This window comes from Gorilla gorilla, chromosome 13 (assembly GCF_029281585.2).
Source record: "Gorilla gorilla gorilla isolate KB3781 chromosome 13, NHGRI_mGorGor1-v2.1_pri, whole genome shotgun sequence".
Lineage (NCBI taxonomy): Eukaryota > Metazoa > Chordata > Mammalia > Primates > Hominidae > Gorilla > Gorilla gorilla.
In genome coordinates, this window is record NC_073237.2 from 79,507,277 (window position 1) to 79,523,961 (window position 16,685).

General features: G+C 43.1%; 1 protein-coding gene across 4 annotated transcripts in view; it reads right to left on the reverse strand.

Moving 5' to 3' along the window:
• The window catches only part of FRMD3 (FERM domain containing 3), a 294,544-nt gene that overhangs the window by 55,516 nt on the left and 222,343 nt on the right, over positions 1-16,685 (reverse strand). For all 4 annotated transcript variants that reach the window (XM_004048176.5, XM_055350847.2, XM_019034221.4 and 1 more), the window contains 6 exons: positions 15,112-15,199; positions 13,261-13,349; positions 11,854-11,917; positions 10,906-10,994; positions 470-544; positions 106-174 (listed from right to left, as the gene is read on the reverse strand). In XM_004048176.5, coding sequence (XP_004048224.1) covers positions 106-174; positions 470-544; positions 10,906-10,994; positions 11,854-11,917; positions 13,261-13,349; positions 15,112-15,199 — 474 coding nt within the window. The remainder of the gene's footprint in view (positions 1-105; positions 175-469; positions 545-10,905; positions 10,995-11,853; positions 11,918-13,260; positions 13,350-15,111; positions 15,200-16,685) is intronic.

A 16,685-nucleotide genomic window follows, 5' to 3' on the forward strand; every position in this document is an offset into this window, starting at 1 on the left:
TGTCCTTCTTTAATGCTGTATGTCACTACACAAAGGGATGTTATAGGGGATTTGGAAAAGCCAGCTTTTAAAGCCACCTGGAACCCACAGTGATCATCCACTCACCTGTGCACCTCAGGAGGCTCCCTCTGGATCTTGGAACTGGCCTCCACCACCTCTTTGGCAACTTTCCCACTGCAAAAGACAGAAACACATGTGTATGCACACATACTCAGAGAAGAATGGGAGGGATATGCACAAGTGTCCTTTTGTTAACTTCATAGGTGTCTGACCCAGCTATAGAAATCATGAGGGGGAAAATTACGGTAGAGTTTGAGGATGTCCTGTGAGCATAAGACAGCAATGGAGTAGAAATGGAAGACTCAAACAGAGGCACAAGCCAAAGGCCACTTATTTGCAAGCAGAATTTTGAAATTTAAGTGGCTGCCCATCCCCACCCCCTCACTGAAATGGAACCATTGGTACCCACCTATATCGAAATCTACTTCCTTTAAAAAATATCTTGCTGCTTGATACAGTCTTGATCTGACTGGATTTTGCATACCTTTAAGAAAAAGCAAAGCACAGGTGGTTAGGACATTGGAAAGTCCACTTACAACATGCTATAGAGGTGTGGTGATGGGGTATTTTTACTGCAAGAAAGAAATGTAATTTACCTTGTGACTCAGCCTGCATTGTGCACACAAAATATAAGAAAAGCTTCACAAAAGAATAGTTACTTTCACTATGTGTACTGCATTCTAATATTTTCTATGCTATTTCCTTTCATTCTTTTTAAATTCATGACCCACATACTGGGTTTCATAATTCATTACTGGGTCACAACCTGCAAAAAGGACGGGGCAGTGATGATCAGAAGGAATTCTCCCCTAATTTCTATCTGAAGATATGGAGAAGAGGGAGTTTTGTGACATGGCATCAGGAAGTTCGTGGTTGTTAGGGCACTTTGCTGCCTATTCCTGTATCCACAGTGAGGCAGAAAACAGCTTCCTGGCAACAGAGGTCACTGACTATGCCACGAAGAACTCACTGTGCATTGCCCAAGTGAGGGAACAAGGGTCCCGCATCACCACAGGAATGGTCACTGGCTTCTGTGTCACCATGACCCAGTGCCCTTTAAAAGAACCCACAGTGGTAGATGACTAAGATACACGAGGCAGAAGCTGCCCAGACAAGAACTGATTCAGCACCTCTGAGCCCTACTCGTAAATAAGAGCAAAACAACACCACTTTGAAAAGCAGCCTAGAGCCTGGGCTGCCGGGAGGCCGCACACAGGGCACTAAATTACTGTGACAGCTGAGGATGGCTCTACAGCAGTCATGTTAAGCCTTGTACAATTAAATCCAACAAGTTAGAAAGAACAGGTCTCAGAGAGTTCAGCATCGTTTAAAATATTGATAGTCACAAAATCTTAAACACACACAGACAAAATCAATATGATCTGTAGCATCCTGAGCAAAGACATGCACGGAGCCAGGGAAGTTTCGGCACAGTGATCCCCACCCTTGAGCCTCTTGAAGCTTCCTTTATTCACTCAGCAATCATTAACTGAGTGCCATCCCTGCTCTACACACCAAGGTAAGCACAAGAAAGACACATGGCTGATCTAGCCTGGGGGCCAGAGAAGATGCCCTGAGGAAGGGACATCTGAGTTGAGATCCAGGGGCTGGAAGGTGTTAACCAGGGCACGGTGGAAGTGGTGGTGGATATACCCAGCAGAGGGCCAGCAGGCACAAAGCCATCAGCCTAAACATCTAAAGAACTAAAAAGACTCAATTATTCTAAGTTAAGCAACTCAGGAATGGAAAACCAAAAATTCTATGTTCTCACTTCTAAGTGGGAGCTAAACTATGCGTATGCAAAGGCATACAGAGTGATAAATGGACTTTATAGACTCAGAAGGGGAGGGTAGTAGGGGCCAGGGATAAAAACTACACATTAGGTGCAATATACGCTAATTGACAGGTGCTCCAAAATCTCAGAATTCACCACAATATAATTCATCCATGTAATTGAAAACCATTTGTACCCCAAAAGGTATTGAAATTTTTAAAAAATATATAAAATACATTTTTAAAAGACTCAATGTGCATTTTCCCATGTTATTATTACTACACACACACATATTTTTTTTTCTTTTCCTAATAAAGATAAGTGAATGTACAGATGTACGAAGGAGAATAAGGCAAACTTGGACAGAGAGCCAGAATCCAATTTCCCAGGACCAGACCTTAAGTGGCCCTTGTTAAGGATCTTGGTCTTTATCGAGAGAACAATGGAAAGCCATAGGAACAATCTTTTGCAAAGAAGCCCCTTCCCACCACCTGTGTAAACAGCCAAAGATGACACAGAAGGGCACTGGACACAAATATTAAGCAGGGAGAGTAAGATGGGCAAGGGAGGGCACAGGCCTTGGCAGGGGGATCCTGTCAGGGCAGGGCCCAGATAAAATGGTACAGGACCCCTGAGGACACACAGAGGCACGTGAAAGCCATGGCCCTGGGGGGGCCCTGCAGTGTGCTGGCTGGAGCTTCCTTCCAGACCACATCCACTCACGAGGCTAGAAACCCCCAGCAAGCTGCATTGAGATGGTCCCAGCTGTGCCCTCCACCTCCTATGAGGACATGCCTGCTCTGGGTCCATCTGCACCCCCTAAAACTCCCCACTAGCCCTACAGAGCTGTGGCCTGACACTTTATCTACTGAAGCCTGAGAAAAGGACAATCACCTCTGCCCTCTCCCCATCTTCTTGGCAGGATTGCTCCCAAGTCCTCAGAGACTGGGAGAAGAGAAAGCTTTAAAGAAGCTTCTATTTTTTATTGTGTGTGCGTTTTTTTTAAATTCCAAGTTCCTAAAGATCCTTGGGACAAAGTGGTTGGCTTAAAAAAAAAAAAAGATTTGAGTTTCTTAATTGGGTTTTTAAAATTCAAACTCAACACTTTGCCCATTCTACAGAAGCGACACGTGAAGCCGGTGAAGCTGGCGCAGGCGTGAGTCAACCTCCTGGCCACTCAGGTGGCTCTTTTTCACTAGTTTGGCCTTAGCTCTGGCCCTTCCAGGCCCCAGGAGGAAGCCACTATCATCGGCTTGAACCCAGACTGGCCTCTTAGAGGGAAGTCTCAGTCTCAGTACTGCTTCCCAAAAACCCTCAAAGTGACTCAAAAGAAGCAGGTCAAAAGATACATTTCACAAAGATGGCCAGTAGCTGTCTGCTCAGGATGAGCAGAGAGAAAAGACTGTGCGTCTTTCTGGCTGCGGGTTCCCCTGGAGGAGTATCTGCAGGTGATCTGATTTGCTCAGAGACAGTTGCCTCAGAGCATTCCCACGAATCCCCTGCCCTCCCAAATGTCCAGGTGAACTCCCAGAATGTTTCAGCTGAGATTTTTAATGGAACGTTAACAGGCAGTTTATTCTGAGAGCTCAAATGACACCCATGCCCTGGGAATTGGGAAACAAGGCTGTAGAGGGGAAGGGAATGGAGAGAGGAGAGAGAATGGTGGCCGGGTTAAAGTACATGAATCCGGAGTACCAGTTCCCAAACCTGGCCGGGCATCAGACACCTGCAGTAGGTATAAAAAACACAGGTTCTCAGGCTTGATCATGAGAGATTCTGATTCAGTGGGTCTGAAGAGGGGCTTGACTTTAATCAAGCACCCTAAGGGGATTCCAAGAAGTCCACTTACATTTGAGAAACTCTGTGCCCCCAAATTCTCCTAGGATGACCCAAGAGGTGACATTTCACCTGAAAGAACAGTGGTCCAGATTCCTATTCACGTCTGGTTCTGTGACCTTGGTCATGCCATGTGGCTTTGCTGAGCCTCGGTTTCTCTACATATTATTAAAGGGGGAGGGTGTCATAATATTTCATAGTACTCTCAGGAGGGTTACACAAGAGTAAATGATTTGAAAGCACCTAGCATCATACCTGCTCATTATATAATAGTTTCCCTTCCTCCCTTCCTTCCCACCTTCCTCCCTCCCTAATATCAGTCTCAAACCTCTTCATTGCCTTCTCACTATGAAGCTACCAAAGCCAATCCTCTAAATTATGGAGGTCCCAGAAAACCATGTTAAACACTCTGAAAGCAAATAAAAGAGCTCTAACTCCAGCCAAAATATTCTGAGCACTCTGTTTACCAGACTCTCCCATCAACAGCAAGCCCAGGGAAGAGTATCCTTCCCACAGAAAGCAATGAATTCACAGCCTCAGTGGAACAGCAATTCGCTCTCCTACAGCCTTCTGCCTTCCTTTCCACCTGCCGTCTCCCACTTCAACTTCCAAATCCCCATCAAAGTCCCAACACAAGAAGTATGACTATGCCCAAACATCTGACCTCACAAAGAAATCCAGATCGTCTCTGCAGGAGCACACCTCCCCTCTCCCCAACCTGCAATTTCTCCTCTGAACCCTGCTATTCCAGGGGCTTGGATGAAGATCAGGATAGGTACTGGGGGGACATTGGGTGGTGCTCCAAGAGGCCACCTCTAGAATTAACAACACAATTTCCCATTGAAGTCATAATTTAGAGTTCCTGGAGTAACCATAACAATAACAGCATTTACTACTGAGCCTTTAATATGGGCAATGCCCCATCCAAAGCACCTTTAATATACAATTCGTTTTATCCTCACAGCTCTCTACTAGGAGGAAGGGATCCACATTTTCACATAAGGAAAATAAGGCACAGAGAGGTTTAATCACTTTACCATGGTTCCATGATAGAAGCTGCAGGAACCAGGCTATAAATCCTAGTCTGTCTGATTTCAGTATTTAAAAAATCATGCTCTAGTCATACTGGCTCTCAAATTTTAGTGAGCAACAAATCACCTGGAAGTCTTTTTAAAACATATGTCTCTGATTCAGTAGATCTGGGGAAGAGCCCAAGAATCTGCATTTCCAAAAAATCCCGGGAGTGATGATGCTGGTCCAGGGACCTGATGGGAGAATCACTGAACTAAAGCAATGTCTTAACCCCTCGACGGCATGTTAGCAACAACTGGGAAACTTTTAGCACTGCCAACACCTAGGTTCCTCATCCCAGATTCAGATTTCTCAAAATAACAGCTTTGTCGAGATATAATTTACATACCTTAAATTTCACCCTTTTAGATTGTACACTTTGGTGGGTTTTAGTATAATTCATGAAGTTAAAAAAAGAAATTACGAAAATCAATCACCACTATCTAATACGAAAACATTTTCATCACCTCCAAAAGAAACCACCTGTCACTGCAATGGGTATTGGCAGTCACTCCCTGATTCCCCTCCTCATCTCACCACTCCCAGCCCTAAGCAACCACTCATCTAGTTTATATATTTGCTATATTTGCCATTTTAGATATTTCATTTCAATGGACTCATGCAATATGTGGTGCTTTGTAAATGGTTTCTTTCACTTAGCATACTGTTTCCAAGGCTCATCCAAGTTGTAGTATCAGTTCTCCATTCCTTTTTATGGCTGAATGATATACCACTGTATGGATATACCGCGTTTTGTTTATCCATTCATCATTTGATGGACATTGGATTGTTTCCACTTTTTGGCTATTACGACTAATGCTGCTATGAACGCTTGTGCACAAGTTTTAATGAAGACCCAGATTCTGCTTTAATTGGGTCTGGGGTAGGATGCAGGGACCCATAGCACTGGTATTAATAGTTTTTAAAAGCTCCTCCAGGTGATGTTAATGTAGTCAGGATTGAGAACTGCTGGTTTAGAACCTTATTACTTGAAGTGTGCTCTACAGACCCACAGCACAGTATCCCCTGGAATTTATTAAAAATATGGACTCTCATGCCCACCCCAGACCTTTTGAATTAGAATGCACATTTTAACCAGCTCCCCAGCTCATTCATGTGTGCATTCAAGTGTGAGAGGCACTTGTTTAGGGAGCTAGTCTGGGTTCTTACCTACCAAGCATAACACTGTTCCTTTGACAAAATGTACACCAAACTCTGAATAAGAAATGTATTAGGAACTGCTTTTATCCCTTGCACACAATTCCAAAACAAATTGGGAACACAGTGTCATACAGCCTCAACCATGTATCCAGTACACAGCAAAAACTGTGAGATAAAGATGCTGTTAACAAAAACATCAGTGAGCCACTGAATCCCTCAATGCGTCCAGTGTGCTTTCAGTGAACCAGCACCCAGAAACAGTGAGCTCTGGGGTTGGCAGCACCATGACAGACCACACATGGTATAAAGGAAGCTCTTAAATGGTGAATAAGTCTGTGTTGGAGATCCCCTGGGGTCTGGAGTAGGCGGGAAAAATCAGTTTCTGCGTCTGGGCTCCATTCCCAGGCAGATCTCAGAGCCAGGGCTTTCAAAACAGATCTGTGGCCCTGGGCCAGCTGACAACCAGCAGCGCATTTGCGTCCTAAAAGCACACTGGGGAATTCGCAAGCAGAGGCCCCGGGGCCTCCCCGCTCCCATGCAGGTGAAGTAAAAATGGAAGGAACAAACCATCTAGGAAACAAGATTAGGGCCTTGCTCTGCCAGCTGAAACCATTAAAATGCAGGGCCAGCAGGACAGAGCTAGAAGCAGGGCCAGGACCTCTGCCCAGGGAAGGGTGGGCACAGTGAAGGAAGCAGGCATACCCCTGAGGTTACCATAATCAGAGTCTTCCAAATGAAAAGGAGTGGGCTCTTCATCCAACTGCTGCTCAAAATACTCTCATCATTAGCAGAGGGGGCAGTAATAGAGCAGCAGCTTCTGCTTATCAATGGTTCATATGCCTGGCAGAACTGAGCACAGCAAGGCAGGTAATTCAATCTCATTTCACAGATGAAAAATAAAGATGAGGCTCCAAGAGATTAACAGCTTTGTTCCAGGCCACACTGCTATAAATGACAGAGTCAAGACTTAGAACCAAGCCCATTGACTTCCAAAGCTCACACTCATTACACTATGCCCCAGTGGTACAAGCAAATGCACCCAGGTCAGTCCCAGGCCTATTCATTCTACAGGTGAGGAGGCTAAGGCCAGACAGCACTAAAGTGACCTGGCCAAGGTCCCACAGCTGGGCCTGAACAAGTGATACTTCCCCTCCTTCCTCAGGAACAAGGATGGTTATGGGATAATGGAGGAACAAAATGTTCAGGCAAATCTCAGACGGCTATAAATATTCAGGTTTAGAAGTTGAATAAGATGAGGGTAGCTTGGTTAACTATAGCCAAAGTGCCAATGCAAAGACTGGTCAACCGTACACAGTTTGTCAGTTGTGCTCACAGCTAAACCCTCCAAGTCTTCTGAAGCATCCACAAGTGACTGGAAGGGACTTCTCTGACATGCCAAGTTGACCTACCTAGTTCATGATAAAATTACCAGAATACCTTCCTTACTAGCTGCCAGCTAATCTGCTTACCCAAAATGTGTAAAACACATTCTCCAGATTGCAGGTTTTTTCTCTCCCTTTCTCCTCTCAATTTTGTTTTTGCCTTTATTTAACTCTGTCTCCCAACTGACTTCCTCATACATGATAAAATAACGTGCGTGAAATAGCAAATGAATGTCTCCAAGTTATTCTTTGATACAGACCCAGTGATTTCACTAAAGTATCTTCAAGGCTGTGCCAAAGTCCTTCCAAGCAAAACTTGCTGTGTGGCTCTAAAGGAAAGCCTGTCTGCTAGGTGTTCTCCTGTATCACCCCCTCCCATAGGTCTGTCTGCACGTAAAGAATGATCAACCACACCTACTGCACTTCTGTTGCCTCTTTCGCACTGGTCGAGCCATCCGTGTCTGGCCTCAAGACCTCCTGGTCCCTTATCACCTCTTTTTCTACCTCATCTACCCTCTGCTCCAACCTTGTAGCCACTCATGTCCCACAAAATGCATCCTCCACATTCCTGTCGTGGTACCCTACGGGAGCTTGGATGTCCTTCCTCCACCTAAAAGGGTCTTCTACCTCCTAGCTCCCCTGGCAGCAAGATTCACCCTCTCCTCTGGATTCCTCTCTAGCTTTTTTCTTTTTTTTCATTTCCCCCTTGGTCTCTTACATGAAATAACAATCTCCTGAGGACAGGAATCATGCCTTATCAATCTGAGCTAGTAAACATGTTTTCAATGCCTGAAATCTTCAGGAAATAAAAAGAAAAGCAGAACCTGGTTCCTGCCCTCAGAGAGTTCAAATTGATTACAGATCTGACATGTTGGTATGGAAAAATCTACAATCCAACAGAAGTCTTGGAGAAAGGAACAAGGGAGAGTAACTCCTCAGTGAGTATATAGTTTCCTTCTGGGATTGATGAAAATGTTTGGAAATAGATAGAAATGATGGTTGGACAACATTTTAAACATACTCTGCCACTGAATTGTACACTTTAAAATAATTAATTTTATGTTACATGACTTTAACCTAAATACAAATCATGAATACAGGTTAAAAAAATAGAAATCAGATGTAGTACAGATACATAGTACAGATATATAAAATTCTGTAATAAAATCATGTCATGGTAGATCTTGTTTTTGCCTTGTTTCTTCACTCCATTTATTAATTCCCTCACATGCAAGAAAATATTCACTGAAAATAACTAACTGAACATCTGTAAGTTATCCTTTGACAGGAAACAGATGGTTTCATTCAAGAAAGAACAGAAGAGTTCCAAAAGCTTAGGCACTGAAAACAATGTGTCAGGTCCTCAAAAAGCTAAATATAGAGTTACCCTATGACCCAGCAGTTCCATCCTAGGTATATGCCCAAGAGAACTGTCCACACAAAAACTTGTATCCAATGCTTGTAGCAGCATTACTCATAGTAGCTAAAAAGAGGTAACAACCCGAGTGAGCATCAACTGATGAATGGATAAACCAAATGTGGTCTATTGAAACAATGCAGTATCATTCAATCACAAAAAGGAATAAAGCACTGAGACATGTTATAATATGGGTGAACTTTGGAGACATTTTGTGACAACAGGCACAAAAGGCCACATCGTTTATGATTCCACTTGTACACAATGTTTATAATAGGTAAATCCATAAAAACAGAAAGTAGATTAGTGGTTGCCAGAGGTTGGGGGGAGGAGGAAATGGGAAATGACTGCTAACTGGCATAAGGTTTATTTGGGGAAGGATAAAAATATTCTGGAATTAGATAGTGATAATGGCTATATCACTTTGTGAATTACACTAAAAACCACAAAACCGTATACTTTAAAAGGGTAAATTTTACGGCATGTAAATTAGATTTCCATTTAAACATTTTTTTTTTAAAAACAAAATAAAAAATCACTGAGGCTCCAACTAAAGACTGAGAGCATCAAACCCTCTGTGTTTCCCTCTCTGAACTCTCATGTGGGTGAAGCCTTCTAGACATGTAGATTTTCCGAAGGCCAACTGGTCTCCTTCCTTATCAGTCCCCAAACATGCAGGAGGCTCACAAAGACCTTGAGGTGGTGGTGGTCACGGGAAGGTCTACTGGTACACATCACCTTCTCCAATCATTCCTAGCACAGCATTTTGTGCGTCATCTCACCCAGTGGTGTTCAAATTATGCTCCTGGATTTTCCCAGGGCTAATGGGTTTCCTGAGACATGGGGATGTCAGTGCTAAACCTAGGAAAGGCATAGGCAACCTGGACAACTGGTCACCCAAGCTCCTGAAGAGCAATGAACAATGGGCAAAGACCCTTCAATCTCCAATCCCAACCAAGGCCCCATCTACCACCACAACTTCTCTTTTTACCTCCTTTACTTGCTGGACTTTGCCTATACTTCAGATTAAGGAAAAGTATTCTGTGGCCGAAACTGGTTTCAAAATCATTACCCAAGCCATCATTCTCCTGATGGTTCTCATCAGCCAAAGCCCAGGAGGTTCAGAGACAGCATTTTCAGGGAGATGACTCTAATCAGGAAGACAGAATCTCACTGTAAGGGGCAGGGGGACTGATCAAAAGCCACCTGGATGAGGTCCAGGGGTGTACAGTGCTGATGGCCTGAGCAGGGCTGGACTAGGTTCTTAGTTGCATCCACTACCACTGCCTTTCCAGTCAGCAAGCGTCTCTCAGAGAAGAAGGTGTAACTCCATGCACAGATCTCAGTTTGAACTTCTTTTGAAACCTGAGAGCTTTACAGATGGTTTCTGAAGTCTTTTCCAGCACCTACTTTCTATGATCCTAGGCTCTGACAGCATTCCACCCATAAACCTTTGGCTCTATTTTCAATACACTGAAGCCTTCTTACTATGAACACAGGTGACTCTGCCAGAGGTCTCTTTTTCTGGTTGTGAAAGCACATCCAACCCATACTCAGAGTAAGCCAGAAATATCAGAGAGTATTAATTCTGGCCCCCAAAGCAGGCTTCAACCAAAATAAATGGCGAATTGGTAGATAAACAGCCCCACCTCTTTGCCCATCAGCAGGAGAACTGTGAGGCATATTATACCATGTCCCAGAGTTCCTAAGAAGATCTGAGCCCAGTTGTCCACAGTAGTGACCTGCTCAATAATACATCTTATATTGCTTCCCCATCTCACCACCCCCCACCACTCCCCTACTGGTATGTCCATTGATTACATCCCAAATAAGCTACTTGTACCAAACTCTATCTCAAGGTCTGCTTTGTGGGGGTGGGGGGAGGAGGGCAACCAAAAATTGATCCTGTGACATATTTTGCGGAAATAGCTATTTGAAATACACACGCACACACACACACACACGCACACACAGTGGCCCACAGCCATTCCACAGGAAACATCCAACATAGAGCTCAGAACTTGGTCAGGCCAACAAGCCAACAATCACCGGGAGTCACCCTGAACAATGCACAAAATTTTAATTTACTTAAATATAACTTTTAAAACTGTATTAAAAGAAATAAATATGCAGCCATTTGCAAAACATAAAGAATTCCATGGGTGCTTTTAAAAGCTATAATTAAATGAATAAAAGCCACTTACTTATAAAAGGCTTGGTTTTCCACTCCACACTTCCAAAGATGTTTGCAGGCAGCTGGTGTTGAAGTATGGAATGCCAACATGGCTTTTTTCTAATTAAAAAATAACAAAACAAGAAAAGGCACGTAAAATACCATTTACATTTTCCATGGGTTTTTTTTTTCAGGTGTTTACCTCTTTGTATCCTATCTCCTATCACACAGACTTGGAGTAACTTAACATATTGCTATGTTATTTACAGTGTTATTAACATGGTATTCACCCCTCCCTCACCCTTTGCAGATATCACTAATGTATCTAGGACCTGTTTCTGATCAAAATCAGCCTCACAGTGCTTCTCAACACTCCAGGCATCATCTACCTCTCTGTCACACTGGAATTAGCCTAAAAACATATTTGCCATCATTGAGGAACTAGTACTTGGGCTGAAAACTCATGACAAGAAAACCCGCAAATTTCTAGAGCTACCTCTGAGGCTTAATATTTTGTTAATGGTCTCTGCACAAATGCATTCCCTGGTGAATCCACAATCTATATCTAGTAACTCCCTTGTTTTAAGACTCTCTGGACTAATAGGCTCTGTTTATAACACTCTAATGAGCACTGGTTGTTGAATATTTAGCTTTGTAAGTATTCTTTATTTGTTTCACATGTCTGTATCTTGGCAAAAAGAGGTAGGGAGAGGTTCCATCTTTTATTTCCAAAGTCTATCCCAGTCTGTTTTGTACATGGGGGTGTACAATCAGCATTGCTCACTGACTTTATTGTTCAATGTACAAACCCAGTACTCATTTGTTTGCCTCTAAAATATTTTTAGCGTATAGCTTTCATTATCATCATACACTTCAAAGTCATGGTCTTTGGCGACTACAATACTAAAGGCATATTTTATTCCTGAATCTCTCTCATGCACACACAATAACAGGCAGTTTAAAAAAAGCAGTATCTGACCTCCTTCTGGGTGCCAATCACATAAAATGTCTTCCCTTCAAACTTCAATTTGCAGACATCTGGCCTAAGAAAAGAAAATCTCTGGGTAAGAAGAAAAAAAGTGGCAGCTAACCAAGGTACCTGGGTTTCCCATAGGAATCTGACTCAAAAATGCCAGGCAGATCGCAGTGAAACAAGGTATTATCTTATCATTGGTGAAGGTCTAATGGGCAGTGAAAAGCCTAGAGTGAATTATACAGCAATTCTCTTCCCAAGAGAGGATCTGCACACAGCTCATAATTATTTATTCTATTATTTACAGTCAGGCTGCATCGTTCTTCCAAGAAGCTCTAGTGTTCATGAACATTAATGATCAGAACAATATTAATTGCCCAGCCCACTTAGCAAGATGGGAAGAACGTGGTGATTTCAGATTCAGTTAATGAAATGATGCGGATTCACAGTATCTGACTTTCTCCTCCTTCTGCATCCATTTCCAAGAAGCAAATCCACTGCACTGCAAAATGTTCACTCCTGTTTTCCCTGTTTACAAAAGAATTGTGTTCTTATATATTGGAGTTCCCATCCTTCTCAGCAAGGACCGGTTTAAATAGAAACATGTGACCCAATTCTGTCCAATTAGGTATACAGGAAGTCTCCTACAGGGCTTCTAAAAAATTATCCTTGTTTGAAAAGGAGACACATGGAAGGGGCTGCTCTCCTCCAGGCTCCGGGCATTGCCATGGGGAGATGTGCAGGCCAGTCCCACACATGCCCATCTCAGGAGCAGGAGCCTCAGGACCAATGCGCCTGCCTGAGAATGGCAGAGAAAAAAAAAAAAAAAAACAGAGACCTAAATCCTTCCCAGCATTTAAGTTAATAGGCAGTTAAGTTAACAGACCATGGAACTGCTCCACGTTTGCTCTGTGAGCTGATTAGTCCTCTTATTTGTAAGCCATCATGAGTAGACATTCCTGCTACCTTTTGCCAAAAGCATCTTCATGGATACAGTGGATAACAAAGGGTGAGTTTGCACCCAGGATTCAAAAGAGGAGGAGAGCGGAAAGAAGTGAGTTGGGGAGAGTGGGTCCTGAGTTGTTCATGGGAACTCACACCTTTAACCTGCCCTGACCCATCCGTGTGCCCCCCTTGGCCACAGCAGTAGAAGCTACTGGTGAGGAAACACTGGATACCTTCTCTTTGAAGGCAGAGCCCCTGAGCCCACGCCTCCTAAGTTGACTCCTCAGCTTGGCAAATCCAAGTCCCCACCAAAGGCAACCTAGATGTTACATCCCTTTATGATGAAGTTCCAAGGCAAGGAAATGGATACCAGGCATTCTACCTGACACTTGCCCAAGAAGCCAAGGAGGGGACGGAGGAATCAAGATTAAGAAAAATGGAAAGCCAGTTTTCCAAAGAGGCACTTACCATTTTATCAAATGGATTCTCTTATTTCCCTGAAACACCACAAAGCCTGCAGCTGTGAATCCTAAAAATGTTGTTGTGCCTGTTGAATCCTGAAAAAAAAAAAAAAAGAAAAATCTGTTTAGACTGAGAAAAATAAAATAAATGATAACCAATATATTTATTCATCCTCACCCTAGGTTAATTTTAGACTAATTCCAATGATTGTAGCAATAAACTAAGTTCTGAGATGGAACTTCTAAGAGCAGGCCTTTCAAAGTCTGGGTGAAGTTCAGGAATATGTAGCTTTTCCCTTTGAGGAGCGGACCTTCTGCCCTCTAGGAACCTCCTGGAAAAATATGAATTAGTCCCAAATCACTATGTCTACTTCCCAGTGTCTTCTGGGGCTGCCTGTGTTCTAGGTCTGCTTTGTAATGTGAGAAAACTGTTCTTGCTTGCCATTAGCACCCTAACGTGATGAAACCAAAGCCCTGAGCATCTAATTTTGATTCAATCTCTCACAGGATTTCTGGAAATTTCAGTATAAAAATATCTCCAGAAAAGCTTACTGTGCTTCCAGCCTAGACCAGGAAAACTAAGCATCTTGTAGATAAGTGAAGGCAAAGGAATAACAACACAAAGATCAAGTCAGTCTCCAAGAAATAAATAAAATACAGTTCAAATTTCTGCATAAAATTCACTAAAATGAATAAACTGATTAATACCATTCTAGGAAAGAGCTGCTGGTAAATATTCCAACATTTGTGTAGGCAGAACAAGAGGATGTAAATGCTAGTATGGACAAGTACCCCTGGCTCTCCGCCTCGGCTGCACATTGGAAACACCTGGGTAGCCTGGTCGCTGCACCCACCCCACCCCACCCCCACTCCGCGCCCTCCGCCCCGCCCCGCCCCGCCCCGCCCCGCCCCGCCCCGCCCCGCCCCGCCCCGCCCCGCCCCGCCCCGCCCCGCCCCCTCCCCAGCAGATCCTGAGGTAATTGGTGTGGGATGTGTTCTGGTCAGCAGGTGCTAATGAAGCTCTCCAGGTGTTTCTAATGAGCAGCCCAAGCTGAGACCTATAGGACTAATGCTTTACCAAATAAGATTAGGCAGTCCAATCTGGGTAAAGAAATGTGCCACTAAAACTCCAAAACTTATATTTAAGAGCCTAACTGATAAAATGCTTAGTTTAGGATTAGGACTAGTGTCTGGCTGATGCATAGTCTAATATATGGAAAGAAGAACATTGCTTCAGTGAAACATTTCTGGAAAATGTACCTATAAGTATCACACCTTGGGAGCTTGATTAAAAAGGCAGATTCCCCAGCTGTACCCCCAGAATTCTGATTTAGTAGCTCTGGGGTGAGGTCCAGGAGATTCTGATATAAGTAGTCTGTGTTTCATCCTTGAGAGAAACACTGTCAAATATGAGTAAAGGAAAAAATAAAAACAAGTGTTCCTAATGCCAAAATGCAACTTGAAATCTTTCTTTTTTTTCCTTCCACTTTCCCATTTTTTAAAGACTGCATTCTTGCTGGCAATGGCCTTGAAAGTAAATGCGTCAGAAGCCTGTAACTCCTCAGGGGCCAAACCATCCATCTGATGAGTGAATCCATGGATGTTAATTTAGGAAAATATGGCTACTACATGGCAATCAATGAACAATTGGAAGACTCCAATGGAGAAAATCAGCTGACAAAACATGTAACAGCAGCCCACTGTTGTCCCTTCCAATGAGGGACCGTGGGCCAGGCTGTGGGAAAGATTTAACAAGGCTCTGCCAGGCCTGCATACAGATAAACTCTCTTTTGGGCAAAACAACCATTATATTGTGACCTGCTGTGAGGGGCGGTGACCTGCTGTGAGGGTCAGTTACCTTGCATGGGTGAGGATCCACCCCGTAGGTTTCCAAACTGTGAGCTTTCAGGAGCAAGTTAAACTCAGCAACTGGTGGGCTCTGCCCCCTAAAATCACACAAGAAAAGTTGAGGCAGTTAAAATGGAAAAGAATAGAAACTCGGAATCCCTTCATTCAATAAAGTATGGTGTTCTAAGCTAAATAAAGAGAAAAACCCTTACATAAATAGTAATCAGTAAGACTGATCATTATTTCTCACCACAAGGAGTCCTTTGCTAAGGAACCCGAGCTTGTGTTCTCTAGTTAATTGTTCCATAACAAACCCACATGCACTCTGAGCGCTCCAGTGATCCGTACAGTTAATCAAGGTTATCAAGTTACCAATAAGCAGGCCCTTGCAAATTCAATCTTAATACGAAATAAAACTAATCATCTGTTCTTTCTGCTAATTTAAAAACATTATCTAGGTTAAATGGCATGCCTTCTTGCTCAGGGAAAAAAATGCACAATCCTGTTACCCCATCAACAAGCCTAAACAGAGCCATCAGGGCCAAAAGAATTGTCAACCATCCCACAGAGAGCCCTGGACTTCAAAAGGAAATCTCAACCACTAGTCCTAGCACTGTCCTGCGAGGTGGTAAACAAGGTCTTGGCCTCGGGGAGAAAAGGGCTGCAAATATAGATGACCGCGAAGCCCTTTCAGGGCTAACATCTAAAGAAAGACTATGCAACATTTCAAAGACCCCACTTTGACTAATATTAATATCCTACATGTATTTTAGAGAATCTCAATCATTCCCCAAGGATATTTATGTAATTCTAGCAACCAAGCAGAGTGTGCTAAAGAAAACAACAGGAATTCATTTTATTTTCAAAATGTAAAATTATATTGCAATATTAAATCTATCTCCACTTAACTTCCTTCCCAAAGACGGGTTGTCCCCCAACCCCCTCAAGATAGCAAAGAGTCATCATACCTCTAAATCAAAACAGTATCCCATCTACTTTATTCCTAGAGCCCTTCACAATCTCTTTACCTTTAGTGCACTGGAGTTACACTGATACGTCTAAAGTCACTGTGGTATGTCTAGGGAGCATCTTTATTTATTCATCATGATCCGCACAGTGTAGATCCTTTTAATCCAACAATGCATATCTTTCTTTGACTATTTCTTGATTCTTTTCTTCCCTTCCCCACTTCCTCCACCACTCTCTCTCTCTCCCACTCCCTCTCTAATCTCCTTTGAGAGGCCCTAGTAAATGGGTCTTGAAACTCCTAGGTCCCAGGTCTTTTAATCTTTGTTTCATTCTTTACATCTCTGTCTTTTGGTACTATGCTCTGAATTATTTCTTAATTCAAATGTCCAGCCTGCTAACTTATTCTTCAGCTGTGCACATTCTGCTGCTTCTCTCATTGATATTTTTTTTTATAATATCAATGAAATATTTCATTTCCAATGTAATATCTATGTGGATCTTCAAATAGCAGCCTGTTCTCAGCTCATGATCATGAATTCCTCTTATCCCTCTGAGGGTACCACTTCATTTCTATTAAGGTCCAATCTTGTTGGCTGCATTAATGCTGCTTTCTTG